The sequence below is a fragment of the Mustela nivalis genome, assembly GCF_964662115.1.
Source record: "Mustela nivalis genome assembly, chromosome: 15".
Taxonomy (NCBI): domain Eukaryota; kingdom Metazoa; phylum Chordata; class Mammalia; order Carnivora; family Mustelidae; genus Mustela; species Mustela nivalis.
This window is the reverse complement of record NC_139034.1, coordinates 7,533,662-7,558,208: the sequence shown is the minus strand read 5'-3', so window position 1 is coordinate 7,558,208 and position 24,547 is coordinate 7,533,662. Positions and strand designations below refer to the sequence as shown.

The 24,547-nt window shown below is 41.7% G+C and overlaps 1 protein-coding gene across 3 annotated transcripts in view; it reads left to right on the top strand.

Annotated features, from left to right (window-relative positions):
* Window positions 1-24,547, top strand: part of SPATA13 (spermatogenesis associated 13) — a 342,569-nt gene that overhangs the window by 126,626 nt on the left and 191,396 nt on the right. The window contains exon 1 of one of the 3 annotated variants that reach the window (XM_082700185.1): window positions 20,510-20,700. The exons of the other annotated variants lie outside the window; for them this stretch is intronic. Within the exon in view, the coding sequence (XP_082556311.1) occupies window positions 20,662-20,700 (39 nt within the window). The 5' untranslated portion in view covers window positions 20,510-20,661. Of the gene's footprint in view, window positions 1-20,509; window positions 20,701-24,547 lie in introns of those variants that run through there. 3 annotated transcript variants of the gene reach the window in all.

The window sequence follows — 24,547 nt, the reverse complement described above, 5'->3', positions numbered from 1 at the left end:
ACTTGAAACAAGATGGGATCAGAGGGAGACAAACTATAAGAGACTCTCAATCTCACAAAACAAATTGAGGGTTGTAGGGGGTTGGGGGCATAGGGAGAGGGTGGTTGGGTTATGGACATGGAGGAGGGTATGTGCTATGGTGAGCTGTGAATTGTGTAAGACTGATGATTCGCAGACTGTACCCCTGAAGCAAATAATACATTATATGTTAATAAAAATAATTTAAAAAAAAAAGTTTCATCTTTACTGTATACCTTCATCCCAGTCCCCCACCTTTCATCAAGGAACCCTGCCTTTGAGAAAGTGTTGTGGTGTTTGTTTGTTTTTAAGATTTTACTTATTTATTTGAGAGAGAGTGAGAGAGAGCATGAGTAGGGGAGGAGGAAGGGCAGAGGGAGAGGGAGAAGTAGACTCCTCGCTGAGCAGAGATCCTAAGAAGGGGTTCAATCCCAGGACCCCAAGATCAAGACCTGAGCTGAATTGGCGGAACGACCCAGGTGTCCCAAGCATGTGTTTTGTTAGTAATTTCAGTGCTGCATTCATGCATTCTTTTGATACACATTTTCATTGGGTTTTATAGCATTGAGAAGGAGAAAACATCTATTTGTGCGACTGACAGTATTACAGCATTATTAGTAAGAAATATGAGTACTGTAAGATGCATGAGTAATATGCAGTAAAAACTTGCTGGATGCTCTTAAAGGGAAATTCACATGCATTTGGGGATCCAGATAAGCCTGTGCAACTAAAGGTTAAGTGTGACTTTCGGTACCTCCACTCCTTTCAGTGGCCTTGGCCCGTTTGGCCCCTCCCCCTCGTGTAAGGGTTCCTAAGCGCCTGTGCCCACACTGTGCAGTTGCTGTTCCCAAGGGCCAGTCCTTGAGGATGACAGGGACGTCCCATCCCAGTGCTTCCTTCTTTCCCCTGAAGATTTAATCTGATATAATTCTTTTTTTTTTTTAAGATTTTATTTATTTGACAGACAGAGATCACAAGTAGGCAGAGCAGCAGGCAGAGAGAGAGGGGGAAGCAGGCTCCCCGCTGAGCAGGGAGCCCCACATGGGGCTCCATCCCATGACCCCGAGACCACTACCCGAGCCAAAGGCAGAGGTTTAACCCACTGAGCCATCCAGGTGCCCCAATCTGATGTAATTCTTAATTTAAAAAGCCTTTTGGGGGGTGTCTGCGTGGCTCAGTTGGTTAAGCATCTGTCTTTGGCTCAGGTCTTGATTCCAGGGTGTTGGGATCAAGCCCCATGTGGGGCTTCTTGTTCTGTGGAGAGCCTGCTTCTTCCTCTCCCTCTGCTGGTCCCTCTGCTTCTGCTCTCTTGTTCTCTGTCAAATAAATAAATAATTTTAAAAAAAACAACCTTTTTTTTCTGGCTGTCAAAATACGTGCCTATTATAAAATCTTGAAAAATACAACGATCCACTATTAACATACAACACAATTTTGTTTCTCAGTGCCTGCTATTGTTTTCCTTCCACTCTGCTCTTTCCTTTTCTCACCTGTTCCCTTCTTTTACCCGTCCTCTGTCTGTCTGTCTGTCTCTACACACACACACACACACACACACGCTCGTGCACAAAATCAGATAGAATTCTCAAAAATACTCTTAAGTTTAATACTACAACATGATGATAAATATATTTTTAGTCTTTACCCACCTTCCTTCCCTGGTGCACAGCTCCTAAAGCCCTTGAAATCTCCAAAATGCTAATGAGATAGGAAGGTGGATGGAGGCTGATAACCTGGGGAATCAGAGGGTTGATGAGAGCCTGGGAACTTTCAGCCCCACATGTGGGAGGGGAGAGGGATTGGGGATGGAGCTAATCATCAATGGCTGTTGATTTTATCAGCCAGGCCTACATAATAGAGCTTCTGTAAAAGTCTCTGAAGTGTGGAGTTTGAAGAGTTTCCAGGTTGGTGGAGATGCAGGAGGGGGCCCACCCAGAAAGGGCATGGAAACTCCATACTTGGCCCTGTGTGTCTCTTCCATTTGGCTATTTCTGAGTTCTTTTATTTATTTATTTACTTTAATAAATAAACTGGGAATCTAGTATATAAACCTTTCCTGAACTCTGTGAATCATTCTAGCCAGTTATCAAAAGGAGTTGGAGGCACCTCGGATTTATACACAATTAGTCAGAAGCCCAGGTGACAAGCTGGACCGGCCATGGCCTTTATGTTGGGGTAGGGTGCAGTCTCCTGGGACAGAACCCATAATCTGTAGGGTCTGTACTAACTCCAGGTAGATAGTGTCAGAATAGAATTGAGTTGTTAGACACCCAGCTGGTCTTGGGAAACTGGTCTGTGTGGGAAAAAAACCTTCATTTCTTCATACGGATGTGACTTAAGCATTTTCTACATTTCGATAAGTAGTTTATTCTCAATTTGAAAAAGTACTGTGACCATTGTTATGCCTGATTTTTTTTCATGTTTTATTGTTACTTACAGTTTGCTTATTTTTTTGCTTTCAAGCTATATTTTTGTTTGTTTCACCTTGTTTAATACTGTTATGTGTTCAGTTGTTCTATGTGTGGGGGGGGGTGGTAAAAGACATAGAATATGAAACTTAACCATCCTGACCATTTTAAGTGCACAGCAGTGTTACGCAACGGACTTCCAGAACTTTTTTATCTTGTAAAATTGAAACTCTGTACCCATTGAACAACCCTCATTTCCCTCCATTTAACCCTTAACCCCTGGTAACCACATTGCGTTTTCTGTTCCTATAAGCGACCACTTTAGGTAACTGAGTGAAGTAGAATCATACCATGTTTGTCTTTTTGCACCTAGCTTATTCCATTTAGCCTAATTCTCTTTGGGACATTATGTTGTATCATAACCATGTTGTAGCATAACCAGGATTTCCTGCTTTTGTAAGGCTGAATCATGGTCCATTGTATGTGTATACTACATTCCATTGATCCAGTCATCTGTTGAGATGGACATTCAGGTGCTTCCACCTCTTGGCTACTATGAATAATACTGTAGTGTACATGGGAGTGGATGAATCTCTGAGATCCTGGTTTTGATTCTTCTGGATATAGTCCCAGGAATGGGAATTCTATATCATATGGTCATTCTGTTTTTAATTCTTTGAGGAATCCCCCCACTGTTTTTCATAGTGGTTGCACCATTTTAAATTCCCACCAAGAATGCACAAGGGTTCCAAGTTCTTCACAACTTCCTAGCATGTTTTTCAGGTTTTGTTGTTGTTGTTGTTTTGAGAGTTGCTGTACTAAGAGATGTAAGGTGATATCTCATTGTGGTTTTGATTTGCATTTCCCTGATGATTAGTGTTGTTGGGCACCTTTTCTTATGCTTGTTGGCCATGCATTTATCTTTTTTAGAGAAAGATCTATTCAAGTCCTTTGCCCATATTTTAATTGGGCTGTTTGATTTTCAGTGTTGAGTTTTAAGAGTCCTTTATATATTCTGGACATTAACCCCTTTTCACTCTACTTATTATTTCCTTTGTTGCACAGAAGGTTTTCTCCCCAGCTTCACTGAGATATAACTGACATAATTTTATGTAAGTTTGAGGTATACAATGTGATGATTTGATATGTGATTACAAAAAGATTAACACAATAAGGTTAGTTGACATATTCATCACCATACAGTTACCATTTTTGTGTGTGATGAGAACTTTTAAAATATGCTGTCCTCGTAACCTTCAAGTATACAGTCCAGTATCATTAACTATGGTCACCGTACTGTGCATTAGATCTTCAGAATTTATTCAGATTAGAGCTGGAAGTACTCCTTGACTATTTTTACCCATCTCCCCCACCCCCTGCCACTGACAACCACCAGTCTGTTCTCTGTTTCTGTGAGTTGTTTTCTTTTGTCTTTAAGATTCCACATGTAAGTGAGATCATACAGTATTTGTCTCTCTGTCTGACTTACCTCACTTAGCATAATGTCCTCAAGGTCCATCTGTGTTGTCACAAATAGCAGGTTTTCTTCTTTTCGTGGCTGGTGTGTGTGTGTGTGTGTGTGTGTGTGTGTACATATATACGTATATATAATCTCACAGTTTCTTTATCCATTTATATGTTGATCTGTTGATGGACACAGGTTATTTCTATGACTGGGTAATTGTACATAATCCTGCAGGGAACATGGGGCTGCAGATTTTGCTCTGAAATAGTGATTGGCTACACCAATTTACATTCTCACTAACAGTGCTCAAGGGTCCCCTTTTCTCCATATCCTCACCAGCATTTGCTATCTTTCATGTTTCTCATAATAGCCATCCTAATAGGCATGAGATGATATCTTGTTGTGATTTCAATTTGCAGTTCCCTTATGGTTTTGCTGTTAAGTGCCTTCTCATGAAATGTTGGCCATTCATGTATCCTCTTTGGAAAAAACGTCTGTTTTTGTCATTTGTTCATTTTGTAATCAGATCATTTGTGTTTTTTTTTTTCTATTACATTATTGGTATATTAACCCCTTATCAGATTTATGGCCTGTGAATATTTTTCCCATTACATAGGTTGACTTTTCATTTTGTTGATTATTTCTCCTGCTGTGCAGAGACTTTTTAGTTTGCTATAGTACCATTTGTTTGTTTTTACTTTTGTTGCTGGCACTTCAGGTGTCATATCTGAAAAATCATCATTAAGGCCAATGTCAAGGAGCTTTACTCCCTATGTTTTCTTCTACAAATATTATGGTTCAGATCTTCCATGTAATTCTTTAACCCATTTCAATGTAATTTTGAGCTGCATAATTTTTGTGAGTTACGTACAATGCACCCTGCACTGAGGATACTTGGCTCCCTCATGAAATATTTGTTGACTATATGCACAGATTTCTTCCTGGGATCTTGATTCCACCCACTGGTTGTGTGTCTTTTTATGTGAGTGCCATACTTTTTTGATTACTATAGATTTGTAATACAGTATGAAAGTAGGATGTACTTGGTGTGGCTCCATACTAACTTTAGGATTATAATTTCTATTTCTGTAAAATATGTCAGAATTAGATAGGGATTGGTATAATATGGACTTTTTTTTTTTTTTTTTTTTTTTTTTTTTTTTAGATTTTATTTATTTTTTGCCAGAGAAAGAGAATCCGAGCAGGGGGAGCAGCAGGCAGAGAGAGAAGCAGGGAGCCCAGTACGGGACTTGATCCCAGGACACTGGGGATCACAATCCGATCCAAAGGCAGATGCCTAACTGAATGAGCAACCCAGGCATCCCTAGCATGGGTATTTTAATAATACTAATTCCAATGATCCATGATCATAGGATATATTTCTATTTATTTGTGTCTTTTTCAGTTTCTTTAATCAATGTCTTACAGTTTTCAGGTTAGAGGTCTTTCCCTTTTTTGGTTAAGTTGATTCCTAAGTATTTTATTGTTTTTGGTGCTATGGGGAATAGGGATTATCTTATTTATTTTCAGGTAGTTTGTTGTTAGTATATAAAAGCACAACTGATTTGGGTATGTTAATTTTGTATCCTGCTGCTTTACTGACTTTGCTTATTGGTTCTAACAGCCTCTGGTGGAAAAAACTCCTTTAGGGTTTTCGATATATGAGATCACGTATTCTGCAGAGACACTCCATGATGAACATCTCAGAGAAGTGGGTTCATCTGTTCTCCAGATGAGACTCAAATGTTGTGTATGGGGGGAAGAGAGGAAGGATTAGAGGAGGAATGAAGTAAGATTTTCCTGTAGAAAAGCCCACACTTAAGCATATATATCCATTATGGAGAAATGTCATCCTTTTTCATCGTTGTAGCATCTCAAAGTGCCATTTCATTGCTCTTGCAGGGAAAAAATAACAAAGGCGATCCCCTTCCTCTGCATGTCCATTTTGTCACTTCTGATTATTAACCGAGTAGGATCACTCTAAGTAGAGCTAATTTCAGCACTTTTTTCAGTGATTACTTAGTTTACTTACTGCAGCCTTTCTAATCTCAATGGCCTTAAATAATCCTGCTATAATAAAAAAGAACACACTGGAAGCCAAACTCCTCACCTAACTTCTGCATCGGCATGTTCACTACTCACCTGCTACTGATATTTGATTCTGCAGCATCAACTAGCCCCTTTTCTTACGCAAGTAACAGCCAATCACTTAAAGACTCTTTAGATTCTAGACTTCTAGAGTATAACCAAATTGAATAGAATCAAATTTGATTAACTAGTAGATAGAATCTAAATTTCAGTTTTCCCCAAAAAGGGCATCCATACAGTTTTAAGCATATCTGTTATTCTACTTATCACTTACAGGAAGTTTTGAGCATTAAAAAAATCACAAGTTTTTGAGTACAACATTACCCTGGAGTTACAGCACAAAAAGCACACCACTAATAGTAGTGACCATGTGATAGTCACCATCTATGCGACCTTCCCAGGTCACCTCTATACATAGCCTTAATTAAGCAGGGACTGGAGGAAGGGCTCCTTTCTTGTATCACAGGTCCCATCACAACACAGAATAAGTGTTGCTCACTAACAACTTGCATTATGAACACATATTCTCCTAATGAAGGATTTCATGCAAATCACTTTTGGCCAATTGAATTTAAATTTAAATTAGCTGCTGAAGTCCAAATTAAATATGACCTGGTTGGGTCAATGACTTTTCTGATTTCCATGGTATCTCAGCCACAGGAAGCTTTGCTGTGCATTAGACATTTCTAATGCTCAAGAAGAAACTTTACCCCAAGAAGGTCTTGCTTTGATATGAATTTTCACCAAGACTTTAATGGCATTTCCATCAGGTAGTAAATGTTGACACAAAGAGTTGGACTCCTTCAGGTGCTGGAAATGTCCCCATCTAGATCTGGGCACACAGCTGTACTATAAAAATGTGTCCCGTTTTGTTTCTCTTTTATCTGTATTCTCACTGTATTTTTTAATTATTTTATTTTATTTTTAAGATTTTATTTATTTATTTGACAGAGAGAGAGAGATCACAAATAAGCAGAGAGGCAGGCAGAGAGCGGGGGAAGCAGGCTCCCCACTGAGCAGAGAGCCCGATGGGGGACTTGATCCCAGGACCCCGAGACCTTGATCTGAGATGTAGGCAGAGGCTTTAACCCACTGAGCCACCCAGGCGCCCTCATTTTATTTTATTTTTTTAAGATGTATTTATTTATTTTAGAGAGAGAGTGCAGGGGGAGGGGAGAGGAAGAGAAAGACTCCCCACCGAGCATGGAACCTGATGCAGGGTTCAGTCCCAGGACCCTGAGATAATGACCTGAGCTGAAATCAAGAGTGAGACACTAAACTGACTGAGCCACCCAGGCACCCTGTTCTCTTATTTTAGATTATTTATTTATTTGTTTATTTTGGCTAGAGCATTTTAGGGTTGACATCTTATTATTTCACTGTAAACACTTTATTGTACATCCCTAAAAAATCAAGTGTTTTTTTAAAAAAGATTTTATTTATTTATTAGACACACAGAGAGAGAGATCACAAGTGGGCAGAGAGGCAGGCAGAGAGAAAGAGGGGGAAGCAGACCCCCCACTGAGCAGAGAGCCCGTGCGCGGCTCCATCCCAGGACTGAGATCATGACCTGAGCTGAAGGCAGAGGCTTAACCCACTGAGCCACCCAGGTGCCCCAAGAAATAAAGATTTAAAAGAAACTTCATAAGCCTAATGCCATTTTATTCCAGAAAAAAATTAACAGTGGGAAAAAAAAAGTTTTTTTTACTATGTGTCACTGATACTTCAACTTATAAGGAGAGAGAAATAACAGATAAACAGGGACCAAACTGGGAGGGTGGGGTAGGAGGAGACAGAAGGGGAATGGGGAATGGGGAATGGGTAAGGGGAAGGTGAGGAAGAGGAGGAGGTAGAGGAGGAAGAGGAAGGTTCTGCTGTGTACAGCTGCTTGGTCTTGGCCTCTGAGCCTCACTTTCCTAAGTGGAAGAGGACTTCCTACTGCTTAGGGTTGCCCTGGAGATTAAATGAGACCATGCAGGATAGCACCTGGCCTAGTACCTGTTGTAGAGTTCAATAAATGGTAGCTATTATTATGAATTATATCTGTCCTTCATTGTTTTAGAAAAAAATTAGGAAATTATAACCACCCCTCTCAATTTATATTCTCCTTGAGCCACGTTTATAAAAACAAAAGCCTTTTGGCGAATGTATCTGCTGGCACATAGGGAGAAGAAAGCAAGACATTGTCTCTTCCCTTGCCTCCCTGAGCCGCACACACACAGGTCTTTTGACCTTGTACAGCTGTGCTGGGAGACAGAGCTCTGGGGCCCGGGGCGGTGGAATGCATTGCCAGGCACTGGCCGATGAGACTAGTTCTTTGCTGCCTTCTTATCCAGCAGCTGCCTGCATTCAGTGGGGAATCTCTCCTAGCAATAACCCAGAGGCTCAGATGATGGCTGGATTAATAAGCTAATATTTATGAAAACTTTTTTTTTAAAGATTCTGTTTATTATTTATTTGACAGTGAGAGAGAGAATACAAGCAGGGGGAATGGCAGGCAGAAGGAGAGGCAGAGGGAGAAGCAGGTTTCCCGCTGAGCGAGGACCTTGATATGGGACTCAATCCCAGGACCCTGGGATCATGACCTGGTCCGAACGCAGAGACTTAACCGAATGAGCCACCCAGGTGTCCCTTTATGAAACCTTCTTAACTAGCATAGCAAGAATCAAGACATCAGACTCTACAGCCAGTCCAACTTGCCAATTACATGTCATGGCTCTTGGGGTGAGTTGCTTGACCTCTTTGGGCCTGTTTTACATCTTTAAAATAAGGTTAATAATGGCACATACTTCATGGATTATTATAAGAAATAAATGAGTCAATTATACATTAAGTGTCTGACACTATATACCATGTTTGTCATTATTATTTTCTGTACACCAGGCCCTGTGCTGATGGGGGGGATACAAAAGTACAAATGTATTTTTAATGATTGTTTTTAAAGCCTTTATTTATTTAAGAGAGAGAGAGAATGAGAGGGGGAAGGGGCAGAGAGAGAAGCAGACCCCTGCTGAGCAGGGAGCCCAATGTAGGCCTCAATCCCAGGACTCCAGAACTCACCTGAGCCAAAGGCAGATGCTTAACCACCTGAGCCACCCAGGCGCCCCACTTTTAATAATCTTTTAAAGGAATTTATTTTTATGAAACTGTTAGAGAACAGCAGATAACAAGTTTAAGGATGTCTACCATATATGTAAATGCCAAGAAAATTCCAGTAGAGAAAGTTCATCTCAGGGTGAATTGTTTTGTTGAATAGTATAAAGATCAAATGGAACCTTTTCAGGGAAAGAGTGTTTGGTGTTTGACCAGTTGATTTCACTTCATGTTAATTTAGAGATCTTTGTTCCACTGGTCTATAAAATGAAGAAGTGATTTAGTCTACCCAATTTTTAAATAGGTTTTGAGGAAAATACTTGAAGCAGGCATATTATCTACCCATTCTTAAAAACCTTTCCCTCAAATATATATGTAAGAGAAAGTGTTTTATATGTGCCTACCTATGAAAGTACCTTGATCCTCATCAGATATTAGGCACAGAGATGATAGTTTCTGAGAAAGAAAAGGATTCCTTTTTTTTTTTTACTCATTTAGTCCCTCATAGTGATGATGGTAGGGACATATGGAATGCAAATGAAGTATTAGGTAAAGATCCTATCATTGCAGAACTAATTAAGCCTCTTCCTAGATAACATAAAAACAGTACTTTGAAACCTGTATTTTATTATTAATTTATTAGTTAATTAATGTGTTAAAATGTTGATTGGCTTTCTCTGCCTAAAGTCCTAATTTCTTACCCTGGCTCCAACCGACCTCTCCAGCTTCATTTCTGTTTGCTCCCTGTCCTCAGGCCCCCAGCTTACACCTAGAGACTCTGCCATTCTCTCCACGCTCTGTACTTTGTATTTTCTAGTCCCATCTTCTAGAATGACTTTATCTCCATTTTCTCTTCCTAATGAATTCATATGTATTATTTTAAGAGCTACCATATTGTCATCTTCTCTGCTCAAACTTGCTTGCTCCCAGCTGGAGGACACTGGTCTTCTGAGTTCCCACAAAAAAATGACATTCAAACCCCCATGGCGGTATTTATTGGCTCGTCAACAGTTTTGTTTTGTTTTGTTTTTTTACATGTCACCTTCTTCTCAGTGGCAGGAACCACCCTGGGATCTCTAGCACCAAGCACAGTGTAAGGGAGAATTATGGAAACTCAATAAATAGATGTTGACGAATGGCAAAAGCAATGGGTGGTATATGAAATAAGAACTAAAAATAAGTTTTAGGAGAAGAGAAATGGAAAGGATAGAAATGTAAAACATGAAAGCTCTCTGTTACAGGCGGGATCATGTCTCCCCTCCCACTCAAATTCTTATGTTGAAGTCCAAATCCCCAGTATCTCAGAATGTGACTGTATTTGGAGAAAGAGGTCATTAAGTTAAGGTGAGGTCATTAGGATGGGCCCTGATCCAATATGACTAGAGTCCTTCTAAGAAAAAGGGATTAGACACAGGCACACACAAAAGGAAGGCACCTAGTCTTTAGGCATAAAGAGAATGTAGCCATCTAACCCCAAGGAGAGAGGCCTCACAAGAAACCAACCTGCTGACCCTTTGATCTTGAACTTCTAGCCTCTAGAACTGTGAGAAAATAGGTTTCTGTTGCTTAAGTCCCTCAGTTTGTGATTAATACCAATGAATAGAAATCATTCCCATCTTTCATCTTCTATCTGCTGGACCCCGGGAGTTATTTTTTCTCTACACTCAACTTTTCTTTGTATATGAAAATGTGAACCATTGAAGTTGGTGGGAATCATGACAGATTTTTTGGTTCCCTGTACTTCCTCTCACTTTGCTTGAGCTGTTGTGCCGCAGAGACCAGCCCGGTTGGTGGATCAGTTAGCAGTCTGTCAGTCAGCTAGTGACATTCACAGAACAACCACTGCATTGTGTTTCAGTGAGTCTAAGAACCAACAATTCAATAATTGTTCGTTCCCAACATGGACTCCGCTGGTGCCGGGGCCTGTGGAGTTGGCTCTTACACCGGAGCAAACTTGACAAACAAGTTCAAGGTGAGGGCCATGTCCACTTTACAGAGATTCTGCACTGCAGGTATAAAACCAAGGACCTGCTAAAGAAATGGGGATAGTAGGTAATCTTGTACAGAACGAGACAACAAAAGAAAAATCTTGTTCCTAAGTTCATTACAGATTCTAGATAAAGCGGATCAGGTGCATTTGAACAAATGTGGGAATGTGAATTCAAAAGGTAACCATGTGCTAATGTCTGTGGACCCTTCTGAACATTTGAAGAATTGGCTGATAGGATTTTAGTTGCATTTCCTCTCTGAAAACTATATTTCTGGGAACCTTCAGATTAGGCACAAACATGAAGGGAAGATAAAGGGAGAAAAAAGAGGGAAAGGGAGGGACTTTACACTTGCCAGAGTAGTGGAGGGAATAAATAAAGCTTTTACGACTCTATCAGGGGAAGGAAATACTAGAAATTAAAGCAGATATATTAAGCAAAGGAAGAGACTGAAATGGGAGATCACAAAATGGCTGGGTGCTCAGATGCTCCTTTGAAGTGTTTCTTTCACAACAAAACGTTCTAAGGCCCTGGCTCTCTGTTCAGTCCCAGTTCCCTAAGTAATGCCAGCAAAAATGTCCTATGTGCATAGCAACAATGACAGCTGGACCCAGGGAGAGGAGCGTTCGTAATCAAAACTGCCACTGTGTAGTTCCAAGAAGCCAGGAACATGGTTTGCCAAACTGAAAAAAACCAACCAACCAACCTAAGGCCCTAGTAAGGAATAAAAGCAAAAGTAAATGCACTAGCTTTTGATTTAAGTAAGCCGGGTCTCTTGGAAAAAACGAAAAACAAGTGATGTCCGTTCTCTGTTTCTGGAAATTCATAGAGAAAAATCATCCTCTCACCAAAGGTCCTTCAATGCAGACTCCAACATTTTTATATTAAATGTATCTCTGAATTCCACATGAGAAATAGAAAAGCCCAGTGATAATCTCTATATGCATGTTTTTTCCTTTACTTTCAAAATTTTATTGAAGCTGTATACATATGTGGTGTAAAAAAAAAAACAAAAAACACAACAGTGAGTAGGGAAGAGGAAACTCTTATAGTCATTTCTGAGTTAGACCTTTCAGTGGTAACTCTTATAATTCTAAACGGGATGCATCTGTTGTTCATTGACCGAAAGATTAATATATCAGTTCAGGTGGTATCTTTTGGTATGAAAGAGGTTCATTTGCATTTAGTTCTCTCATTTTTAACAACTGCTATGTTCATTCCTTCCATTGGTTCCCTTTGCACCTTTGTTTGTACCTAGACTGAAACCTCAGTTTCTTGTTCCTTCAATGTTGAATTTGACCCCTTAGTGAGATGTCTCCTGTTGATATGTTACCTCAGTTAATCATTCTGGATGCCTGGGGTGTGAGGTGCTGCCTCTCTGTTAGGCACACTGTCAACGGGGAGTCTGCCTTTGGGGCAGGACTTGATGAATCTAGGGACTTGCTTCCTGGTGAGTTTGTGCAGAAACTCACCCTTAGAGAGGGAAGTCTCCCTCCATGGTTCATTTGATTTCTCTTTAGAAGAACCCTCCTGTTGGAGCCCGGGAGTAAATGCTGGCTCCTTTCCAGCAACACACAGGACTAAGGGAGACGTGTGCTGTGGCTCTGTAGGCAGACTTCCAATTTGTTCCTGCTTTTCAGCACCTTTCCTTGTTCTTACTCTGTAAGCCTACTGGCCCCCTGCCCAGAGCTTCCCTGGGGTTTTGCCAGAAAGACTGGCTCCCACTCCTTACTCCCTCACTCCCTCCCTATGGGTATTCTGGGCTGCAGTTTACTCCACTCAGGTGTTTGGGGGTTTTATTGTTTGTTTTGGGGTTTTTTTTTTTTTTTTGTAAGATTTTATTTATTTATTTGAGACAGAGAGAGAGCACAACCAGGGGAGGGCGGAGGAGCAGAGGGAGAGGGAGAAGCAGACTTTCCGCTGAGCAGGGAGTCCCACGCAGAACTCAATCCCGGAACCCTGGGAACATGACCTAAGCCGAAGGCAGATGCTTAGCTGGCTGAGCCACCCAGGCGCCCCTGCTTCAGTCAATTTTAAGCAACAATACGCTTGCATTTGCTTTGTCTTCCAGAAATGTTTAAAATCTCTGTCTCACCGATGAGAGTCCCCTCTTCAGTACATATACATGATATACTTGTCCTGAGTCAGTCATACTGAATCGGAGTTAAAAACCTGTTCTTGAAAACCAGGGCTTACACTATACACACCCTTTCAGAGCCTCTTCCCCCCATTTAGCCGTATGTTTTGAAGTATTTCCTACATCACTATTATCTTTTTAAATGTATGCATAGTATTCCATTATATGGCTAGACTGTAATTTACTTAATCAGCACCCCAATACCGGGCATTTAGGTTGCTTATAAATTTTAGTATAGTAAATTAATCTGCAGCGAATACCTTTGTTAGTATCATCTGTGAACATCGCTGACCATTTCCTGGGAAGACGTGTCTAGAAGTGAAATCACTACATCAAAGGGTTGCACATTTGTAAGGTTTTAGATACATATTGCCATAGTACTTTACAGAAAATTCCTATCAAATTTCACTCTCATTCGACCCGAGTACTAATTTTCTTCCAACCGTGGATGTTATTATACTTTTAAACTCACAAATTTGGATGAGCAAAACTGCCTTACTTTGTTTCCTGACTGTGTTGTTACTACTTAATTCCAGCTATAGGAGAATAATGGCATTCAGTTTTTTTTCCTGTACTGGGGCCCACAGAGGAAGTGGGGGGGATCAAAATTGGAACATATAGGGGCACCTGGGTGGCTCAGTGGGTTAAGCCGCTGCCTTCGGCTCAGGTCATGATCTCAGGGTCCTGGGATCGAGTCCCGCATCAGGCTCTCTGCTCAGCAGGGAGCCTGCTTCCCTCTCTCTCTCTCTCTACCTGCCTCTTCATCTACTTGTGATCTCTCTCTGTCAAATAAATAAATAAAATCTTTAAAAAAAAAATTGGAACATATAGAATCAATGCAGCCATGTTCTCCTGCTGGCTAAGGCTGCCTCTCTCAGAGCCCCTCAGTTCTTCCAGGCTTGAGAGAATTGGTCAAAGAGAGGGAAAGGGAGGGAGGAAGATGGGTCTAGGATCAGACTTCATTCCCCTTTATCCAGTGGCATCTACAGGAATAAGGGAAAAGTGAGAATGAACCTGAGGATTGGACTGCATCTTAGGGCCAGGACTGATGGAACTAGGTCCCGACTCACTTAAGATTGACATAAGGCTGTGGATCAACTCCACACTCTTGGAACTTTCTGGACTTTTAGGGACTAAGTGCTTCCCTTGAAATGCATTAACCCTGAGGATTTGTTACCCCCTGATCTGGCCTTAAAGTTTGCTAAGACCAAAAAGAGGGTGGGAGAGAAGCAGGGTTTGGGGATAAATTTACTATTTTTCGTTCATCAAGCCTTTACTGAGTTCCTACCATGTGCCAAACATTGTGCTAGATCCTGGCGACACAGAAATGAAATAAACACATCCTTGCTGTTGAGGTGCTTAAAAGCTATTTAAGGAATAAATATTTAATGTATGATAATACAGTGATAATTTTATAGCCCATAAAGAAAATTGCACATAGGAAGGACATATCTTTCCAGTTAATAACCATCTTCAGCTAAGGTTGGGAAGAACTGAGTAAGAACTGCACACCGAGTCTTCTGGACCTCTGCTAAAGACCAGATACATTTGTATTATCTGTGATTATAATGTAATTCTTGACTCCTTTATTAATAAGAATAAGAAAAGAGACTAGGGAAAAAATTTCTAATTCTAACAGAATAAATTATAATATCTTCCATCGTTTCCACTTTTATTGATAGTATTTTAATTCCGGTACCCATTATTTTTATCTCTCTAGAAGGGATTTTGACCCCTGGAATCCATCCTTACATGGGGCTGTTTAAATGTATCAATTTTTTCCTCTATCATTTGTGTTTTATTTGTCTTATTCAAAATCCTTTTTTCTCAACCTCACTGTATGTATATTCCATTTCTAAAAGTTTTATTCAAGTTCCAGTTTTGAACATTTAGTTATGTGTCCATTTGGCTAGAATTATTTTTATTTATGGTATGATTATTTTTCCTAAGTTCTAATGCCGTCTGCCCATGTCCTAACTTATCAAATAAACATGGGTCCATTTTGGATTCTCCATTTATTCAGTTGGTCTAATCATCTCTTTCTATTACCATACTGTTTTATTACTACAACTTTAATACAGGTCTTCATTTCAAATAAGGCAAGCCATACTCAATGCTTTTTCAAAGTTGTCTTTGGTCCTTAACTTTCTACATCCATTTTAAGAGTCTGCAAACTTCCTCAGAATATCCTGTTGGCCTTTTGATTGAAGTTGCACTGAATTTTAGATTATTTGGGAGGAAATTGCCCTCTGTGTGATATTAAGTCCTCCCATTCAGGAACATTGTAAATCTTACTGTTTTTTGGTCTTTTTAATTTAGACTATCGTTATCAGTGAGTAATGACAGCTCTCTCTTTCTTTTCAGTTTTTATGTCTTTTTCTCCCCCTCTTTTCCTCTTATTCTAATGGCCAGATAACTTTTATAATTTTGAAAAGAAGTGGCAATAAGGTATTTTTGCTATTTTCTTTAAAGGGAAAACTCCAGGGCAGCTGGGTGGCTCAGTGTGTTAAAGCCTCTGCCTTCCCTCAGGTCATGATGCCAGGGTCCTGGGATCAAGCCCCAAGCTGGGCTCTCTGCTCAGCGGGGAGCCTGCTTCCTCTTCTCTCTCTCTGCCTGCCTCTCTGCATACTTGTGATGTCTGTCTGTCAAATAAATAAATGAAATCTTTAAAAAAAAAAAGGGGGGGGGAAACTCCTAGTATTTTATCTTTAAATACAATATTTGCACTAGGTTTTTGATAGATGCCTTATATAAAATTCACCAACATTACTTGTGTTCCTAGTTTGCTAACAGTTTTTATGGAGAAATCAGTGTTCACATATTTCTGCTGCATTTAATGAACCATACTTCCCCCCACCATCTCTTAATGAGGTGAATTGCATATAACTTTCCCAATATGAAGCTATTATTACAACTCCTACTTGGTCATATCTTTTTCTTTCTTTCTTTTTTTTTTTTTTTTTTAACTGAACTATTGTTGGCATGTGATGTTATGTTAATTTCACATGCACAGCCTAGTGATTCTGTGAACCTATGTGTGATGCTCTGCTTACCACAAGTGTAGGTCCCATCTGTCACCACACAACACTATCACAATAATGATAGCTTTTTAAAATACATTTTTGAAATTTATTTCCCAATATCTTATTTCTGCTCTTTTGCCTCCATGTTTCTAATCCAGACTGACTCATGATTTTACCATTTGTACTGTCCTTATTTGAAATTGTTAAGACTTTATAAGATTTATCCAATTAGTGGAGGAACATTCTCACTTTTTCCATTTTCTAGATCATTTTTTATTTATTTTTATTTGAGAGAGAGAGAGTGTGTGCACTTGGGTGGGTGTAGGGAGAAGCTCAGTGGAGAGCCCCTCGCAGAGCTCAGTCCCAGGACCTTGAGATCAGGACCTGTGCCAAAGACAGAGGCTTAACCAACTGAGCCACCCAGGCTCCCCCTCTTTAGATCATTCTGAATTACTTAAGGGAATTGTCCTTGAAGACTTGTTAAGTGATAGTTCTTCAGTCTTATATTACTTAGCAGCAACAAAGCAGATGGTTGGTTGCACTTCTCTCCTTGGACTGCAGGACACTCTTTAAAGTAGCAGCATTTCTACCTTTCTGTGTTCCTTTCTACTGTGCCTTCTTGTAGACCCCTGACCACCTTCATGGCAGGACACCAGTGAAGACAGGTTGGCTTCTCTTCCGGCACTACAGACAAAGCCATATGGTTTGGCCAAAACATCTTCTACTCCCAAAGAAAACCTGCCCAAAACTTGTCAGATCAGTTGGCTACTTGGCTCTTGTTACTGCCACAGCACTTCTTACCTCTGCAGCATCTACCATGCTGTGTTATAATTAACCATACACATGTCTTATCTCCAACCAGTATGTCCGTGTCAGCACACTGTGTCTTAGACATCTTTGCAGTCTCCATGCCTGGCATAGCACCAGGCACCAAAAAAGACAGCCGATGTTTGTTGAATAAATGAACTGAACGTTCTGATGAGTTGAACACAAATAGCTCATTATAGATCTAACGTGTGGTTTGCTCTCCTACCAGTTTCGAACCAGGATGTTCCACTACCACCTCTCCATAGATGAATTTATCCCATAAAAAGGCGTCGATTTTGGAGTCCTTATTTATTCCCTTGTCTGTGCTGTTGTTACAATACCGTTTTAATTACTGCTGCTTTATTGTAAGTTTCAGTCCTACACTCTGCTTTCTCACTTGTGATCTGCAGTCTCTCCCAGTTCCTTGTCTCCTTGGGGTGGGGCCCCAGACTCTCTCTGCTAGGTCTTCAGTGTCTAGTTGTAGTATCTGATCTTGGCTGCTCTTCCTGCCAGTCCTGACCCATGCATTTACTTTCTTATGCTATTTCTGCTGCTCTGGGGCTAAGGTCTCCTCTTTATGGTCCAGATATCCTTGAATGCTTTCTAGAATTCTGCTGTTTTATAGCTAGTTCATTCTGACAGCTCTCACTTAACTGGGTGAGCTACTAAATGTGATGACATACAGACAACAAAGTCTGACTTCCTGGAGGCCTGGGTGCCTGGGGATGGCATCTCCCAGGAAACAGGACAGATGCTGTCTCTGAGGTCCTTCCTGGTTCTCTTCTCTAATGTGTTCCCAGAATGCTCCTGCAGAGGTCATCTGGACAACGTCCATTTTAAGTTTTAGTTTTGTAAGCCAATTTGTGCATATACCCAAACATTTTTACCTCAGTTATTGAATAATTTAGGCAAAAGTTATTTTGGTTCAAACCATTGTTAATGGTGACGTCAACTCTTTTTTTAAATGAATGTTTAATAAGTTACTTTCGTAAAGGAACCCTGTTATCTTTTTAAATAAAATAAGAAAATAAAGCAAGTTATATAAAAACCAGCTCAAGGATGGAGGATGCGTTGTAAGTTTGCAAAGCATTCTCTATGGTTATGGGTTTGATCTTGCAGATGGCTTGAGTCATGAAAACGTCTTCTATGTGTCTGAATGTAGAAGAATAACTTAACTTCTCACGGGGCTCACTTGAGAAGTGCACAGTTGATATGCAGTAAATGTAGACTTTGGTTAGGTTTTCTGATTCAGACGTGCTACAAGATTAGCATGGTTTCCAGAAATAGCTTTTGGACTAGCTTATGGAATAGCTTTTGAACTGCTAGTCTGTTCCTTGAAAGTCTACAAAAGGATGATTGTTGTTCCTTTTTCTGGTGGTCTGTCGAATCTGATAGTGAATTTTCCCCATTGCTCCCTCAGTGTTGGAACAGACTAGAAACTAATACTTGATGATATGGAAGTTAATTTGAGGTGTGTGTGTGTGTGTGTGTGTGTGTGTGTGTGTTTATGTAGCAAGTCAGTGCTTTACTGCAACCCAGGAATATAGTGCTTTTACCTCAGGAGACCATTTAGTGAGCAGAAAAAAAGGAACAGCACACATGGGGGCCTGGGGCCTCCCTCCAGTGCCGCTCTTCTGGTGTATCAGGCTGTGGGCTGGCAGCTACATCGCTTCAAGAACACTGCTGTGTCCGTCGCATTTTTATGTTTTAGATTCACCTGATTTCTCCCATTTTTGCTTTTTGTTTTTGGGGAAGCCGCCCCAGATTAGATAAATGTTTCTTAGTTTGCTTTGAACCCAGCCCAGGTTGGGTCCTGGAGCCTGACTGAGAAATTTCTAGAGACATTGTCTCAGGGGAGAAGAGAGACCATGTAGGACCAATGGAAAAGGAAACAATCATGAAGGTCCTCGTGGCATGCACTTTCGAGATGGTAAACATCAATAAGTACATTTTTAAAAAGACACTTCAGTATTTTCCTCATTAGGAAAATACCGCCGAGCAACAAACTTAATTTCAAATGTGAGCTGGGTTGATCCAGGACCTCTCCTAGTAGTGATCATGGCACTGGTCACAGGAAATTATAAATTCCCTGAGCGAAGAATCATTACCAAATACACGTCAGATGTGTCCCATTCATTCTGTCATGGCTCGCAGCCTTCAGTGGGCACCTATGGGCTTATAAATGGCAGATGGCTGGGCCCGGCCCCCACGGGTTTGAAATCAGGGGGTGGGGCCTGGGCATTTGCATTTTCAACAAGTTGGTTTTGATGCTGGTGCAACTGCCTTGGGGAACAGATCTTGACAAGCACTGTGTTTGCCTGTTTCTTGAGAGGAGGGGCCACACTATGGTTTTACCCATCTCTAGCCTCTGGTCTAGTGCCCAGCACATAATGACCTCTTGGTAACTGACAATACAGCAACATTACAGAAAACTTTTATTTGGGACTCAGTCCCACATTAAGAACGTTACAAGGACTCTCATTTAATTCTCACAGCTCCATCACGGAGATACCAACCTATATCCCCATTTTACAGAGAGAACCATGGAGCCTTGGGGAGAGAGGTTAAGTCTCTAGCCTACTGTCACATGACCAGTGTGTGGTAGGGCCAAGAAAGATGTTTAGGGGGTTGAACTGAAACATTAAGGGCGTTGGGTAAGGTTCTCTTTTTTTGTGATCATTTTCAAGCTCTTATCAAATCCCTGACAGAAATAAACCCAGAACTATTTTAAAAGAAGAAAATTCTACTCAAATCCAAAAGAAAATCTTTGAAGTTGCTATTGAGAAAAATATTGACCAAACTTGCCTGTGTTAATACTCAGTTTTTTTCTCAAAGCAACTGCTAGACATTTTCTCATGGACCCAGACATCTAGGAAATCACCATGGTGGGGCATTTATTAGAACCTCTTCTAAAGACTCCTTTTGCTCCAACGGCCGTGAACGTCATGATAGCCTTTGCTTCGTGTGAGCAGCTGGCACTAGAAAAACTTCCTTCAAAAGCAGCCGATGAGTCACTCAGAAAAACAGAACCCCTTTGCAAGGTTCCCAGCCTGTGCCTTCTCATTCAGCCAAGAATCTGAACCTGTCGCTGTGAGGGGTCTTATCTCCTGTCTTCCCCATAAACAGTTCTCCTGAGAGTTGAACCACCACCAACTGGTCAGAGCTGGGGAAGGTGACCTCAGAAGCCCAAGACAGTTGGACAGGCTTGCGAGACAGATGAACTACCTCTCTGTCCCCAGAATGCCCTGAGAAAATGTCCTGCTGGGAAAAACCAGGGTGTTTAGACAGAATTCCCGTAACGCATGACGAGTATGGATCAAATGCTGAAGTTCTCTTCAAACAGCTTACTTATTCCCTCCTCTAACATAGCATCTAGAAACAATCACCAAATGGCCCCTTGTTCTGTTGATTTGTTTATTCCAGCTGTCTTTAGTGAGAAACTGATCAGATCCAACCCTGCTGTGATCTGTAGCTGGCACTAAGGCAGTCTCTGTCTTTTCCTCCCTCCCCACAAACTCCTGGGATTCTCTCTGCTCCTCCTTTGTAAAAGTCAGGCTTCTGCTTTCCACTGTTTAATTTCCTAGTTAATGATTGTCAAGAAATTGGGTGTGTGACGGCAAGGACACGCTGCAGAATGCAAAAGGCTTCTTGTCTTTGCGGACAACCTCTCTGGGTGAGTCGCCTAGGTTACTCACTTTGGTCCTGTTGTTATTTAGACTCTGGGAAGATTTATGGCCTAAGTGGTCTTTCCTTGCCTTTGTCCCTACTATGCAGAGCAGCAATAGCAGCCTCAAGGAAAGTAATTGAAGTTTATGTGTGTTTTCTACGAGTAGAACACAGCCTCTGGGGTCAGATTGGACTCAGACTCTGGCTCTGCCACTCTCTAATTACTATATTGTTCTCTGCCTCAGTTTCCTTACCTGTAAAATGGGGATCTGTAAAATAGTAGTACTCAGTTCTTAGGGTTCCACAAGGAGTGTTAATGCTTATGGAGTGCTTAGACAGATTCTGACCTAAAGACTCCATAAATGCTTTTTTTTTTTTTTTTTAAAGATTTTATTTATTTATTTGACAGAGAGAAATCACAAATAGGTAGAGAGGCAGGCAGAGAGAGAGAGGAGGAAGCAGGCTCCCTGCCGAGCAGAGAGCCTGATGCGGAACTCGATCCCAGGACCCTGAGATCATGACCTGAGCCGAAGGCAGCGGCTTAACCACTGAGCCACCCAGGCGCCCTCCATAAATGCTTTTTATTGTTACTACAAATGCTTAAAATTAGAATCAAAGTACCAGCTTAAAAAAAAGCGTGTGCATATTTAAGAGCTGAAGGGACTGCCCAGCTCCCCTGCTCTGGAATCCTTGCCCACTGGGCATTTAGAGTTTAATAGGAGAGACAGGACCAAACCTGTAATGAGAGAAAGTTCACTTGAGTTCTACCTATAGATGGGAATTGGGTGCTGCCCCATCCTGAAACAAGGAGTGACACTGACCGTGGGAAACTTCCTGGGGCCAAAAACTGCAAGATAACAAATGATAAAGAGGAAGGAGAAGGTAGTAGGCGGTAGGAGTCATCTGCCGCCCCTTGCTTTTTATTTTTTTTTTTTTTTTAATTTTTAAAAAATTACGAAAACAATGAAGCCCCCCCGGGGAATGTTTAAAACAGAAAATAAGTCCCTTAAAACTCCTCCACCCAAAGATAACTATTGTTAATTCCTTAACAAATTTCCTGTTTCGGGCTTTTGAGATAACTGGGGCAAAGTGGTTATGGGAAAGGAAGGCGGGGTGCCCTTGCCCCGAGATGCTTTCCCCTGGGCCAGCGGGATGCGCCTGGGGCTTGGGCTCCTGGGCGGGGCAGGTGGGCGGGGCCACAACCGCGCTGGCTCGGAGGGGAGGGAAGTGTCAGAATTGTCACCAATTATAACCAAACTCCTGTGCCAAGCACACCGTGTTGAGGCGAAGTCATCTAAGCATCAAATCACCAGTACAGTCTCCAAAACAAGCATTTATCTGAGCTCTTAGAAAATAGCCAATGATAGACTGATCTTTAGTTTTTAAGAAATTGGGGAGGAGGGTTAAATTTTTGTTTTGGGTGTTTTTATCTATGCTGCAGCAGAATGTCTTTCTCGTTTCCCAATTATAAGCTTAGGAGGTCCATGACCGCTTGTTTCTCTAAGCTGTAGACCACCAGGAGGGGCAGGTTGTGGAAAGCCCTCTCTGGATCTGGTCTAGACCAGCAGCCCCTATTTAGGTTTGAAATAACAGAAACACGAGGGGGTAGGAAGTGCTGGCCCTCCCTTTCCAGGGCAAGCTGCAGGATATCTAATCTTCTCCCCTTCTTAGGCTGTGCTCTTTCATAGACTGTGGTGAAAATGTCAGTCCTGGGAGTGGATTGTTCAAAATCTAACAATATTGGACACTCAACCCCCTCAAAAGTTTACTTAAAACCATTTGACTAAACTTTCCAAGTTTCATTTGGTTGTGTTCTATTGTATACATCGCACTTTTGTCCCCGAAAACAAACAAGAGGGTGTTTACACCAGTTTTTGCCGTTTTATTTGCATCTTTTTTTTTTTTAAAGATTTTATTTATTTATTTGAAAGACGGAGATCACAAGTAGGCAGAGAGGCAGGCAGAGAGAGAGAGAGAGGGAAGCAGGCTTCCTGCGGAGCAGGGAGCCCGATGCGGGGCTCGATCCCAGGACCCTGAGATCATGACCCGAGCCAAAGGCAGCAGCCCAAACCACTGAGCCACCCAGGCGCCCCTATTTGCATCTTTATATAATCACTGGTTGGCCCATTTTGTTAGTTTCTAACATTCTGTACAGACTTGTCTAAATGTTTGCAGTGGAACCAGAGGTTACTAGAACGTTATCAATATTTGTTTGCTCCTTTCTCATCCTAGCCTGTCTGCCCAGGTTTGTGAGAGTGGGTCCCTGACTGGGACTGAGGATCCAAAAGGAGCTGAAACTCACAAGTCCAAAAAGGGTGGAGACAAAGGGGAGGTCTTAGAGGATCTCACCATCCTCTGTCACAAAGGACTCCACTGTCTCCTTCCTCCTCCCTTCCTGTATCCACTGTAAGGCTCACAGTTTTTGCTCATAACTTAAGCGTGCACAGCATGTAGAGGTGGCCACAAAGGCATTGACTCTGGGGCTGGTGTTTGATGGCTCAGAATCTACCTCTTTTGGAATCTTCAAGAGGAGTTTGTAGGCTCCAGATGAGGGAACTGCTTCCTCCAACAGACGTGGGGAGAGACAGGACCCTTGATGCAGAGTAGGAAAGCATCCTCTCATTCCTAATGAAAGAATCCTCATTGCTTTGGGGAAAGAAAATTGGAAGGGACAATTGGAGCCTCAGGATCCAGGGAAGGGGCAGAGGGAAGACAGGAGTGAAAGGAAGAATAATTTCTTTGTTGAACAGAAGCTGGTGAGTGATCAGGTTATGAAAGGGCGTCAGAGGTGCACAGCAAGTGTCTCCTTGTCATTTCTCTGTCAGCCCAGGGAGTGAATGCAAATGAACCCTGGAGGGTGGCACACGGAGAAACTGACTTTCTCCCACACTTTGTAAGGGTTACCAGTTAGACATCTTAAGGTTTAAGGTCCTTTGGGCTGAATTAATAATCAGGGAATTTTCCCCTCATATATGGCCAGGATCTTCAAGATTCAAGGGATGGGAGTTTTTCCTGCTGGGAGTAGGAAGGGAGAGAGGTCATTTTGGCCATGTGAAACAAGGACAAAGGCAGAAGTGCTTTGGGCAACCCAAGGGAAAGATGCCAGAAGGCAGGAGAAGGACATGGGAAACCCAACTCTACTCGAAAATAAGAGATGCTTAGTAAATATCTGGTCAGTTAATTGGCAGAGTCAATAAAGGATGAATAAGAAGTGAAAGGGAGCCCACTCCGGAATGTGGATTTCACATGGTCCCTTTTCCCAGAGAGGAATGTCCCTGCAACTGGGAGCAACTGTCAGGTCCTGCTGCAGGTGGGTTCCTGGGAGACAGGGATAGAGCTGGTGCCCTGTCTCAAGCAGGTGAGAGCCTTGTACCTTCCCCTCTGACCCAGCCTGGAAATGACAAGAGGACCACTCCTAGGTCTATTTTAAGATCCTGCTGCAATTCTGCTCCCTTCTCTGCCCTCTTGTGCTGCAGGCACCGCCTTGAGGGATGAGACAGTGGGGGGCGGGTCAGGAGGGCCCTGAAGAGGTCAGGAGTCTTTGCTGCTGTGATGCAGGTTTGGGAGAGGCATCTAGAGATAGATGGAGCCTGGGGCCTATGAAACACTTTGTCACAGCATTAAATTAACTAGAAACAGAGGGGCTTGAGGTCAGATCTTGGTCTCACGACTGCCATGCTCTAAGCAGCTGGGGATACTGACAGATTACTCCCCCACAAATGCTGGAGTTGAGTCATTTTCTAAAGCTGGTGACAGTGTTCATTCTGGAGTCTCCCTGGACAGGAACAGGAGAAAGGGGGCAAAAAATAGACATTATTTTCATTATTAATGTGGCAGCTCTTTGCTAATTTGTA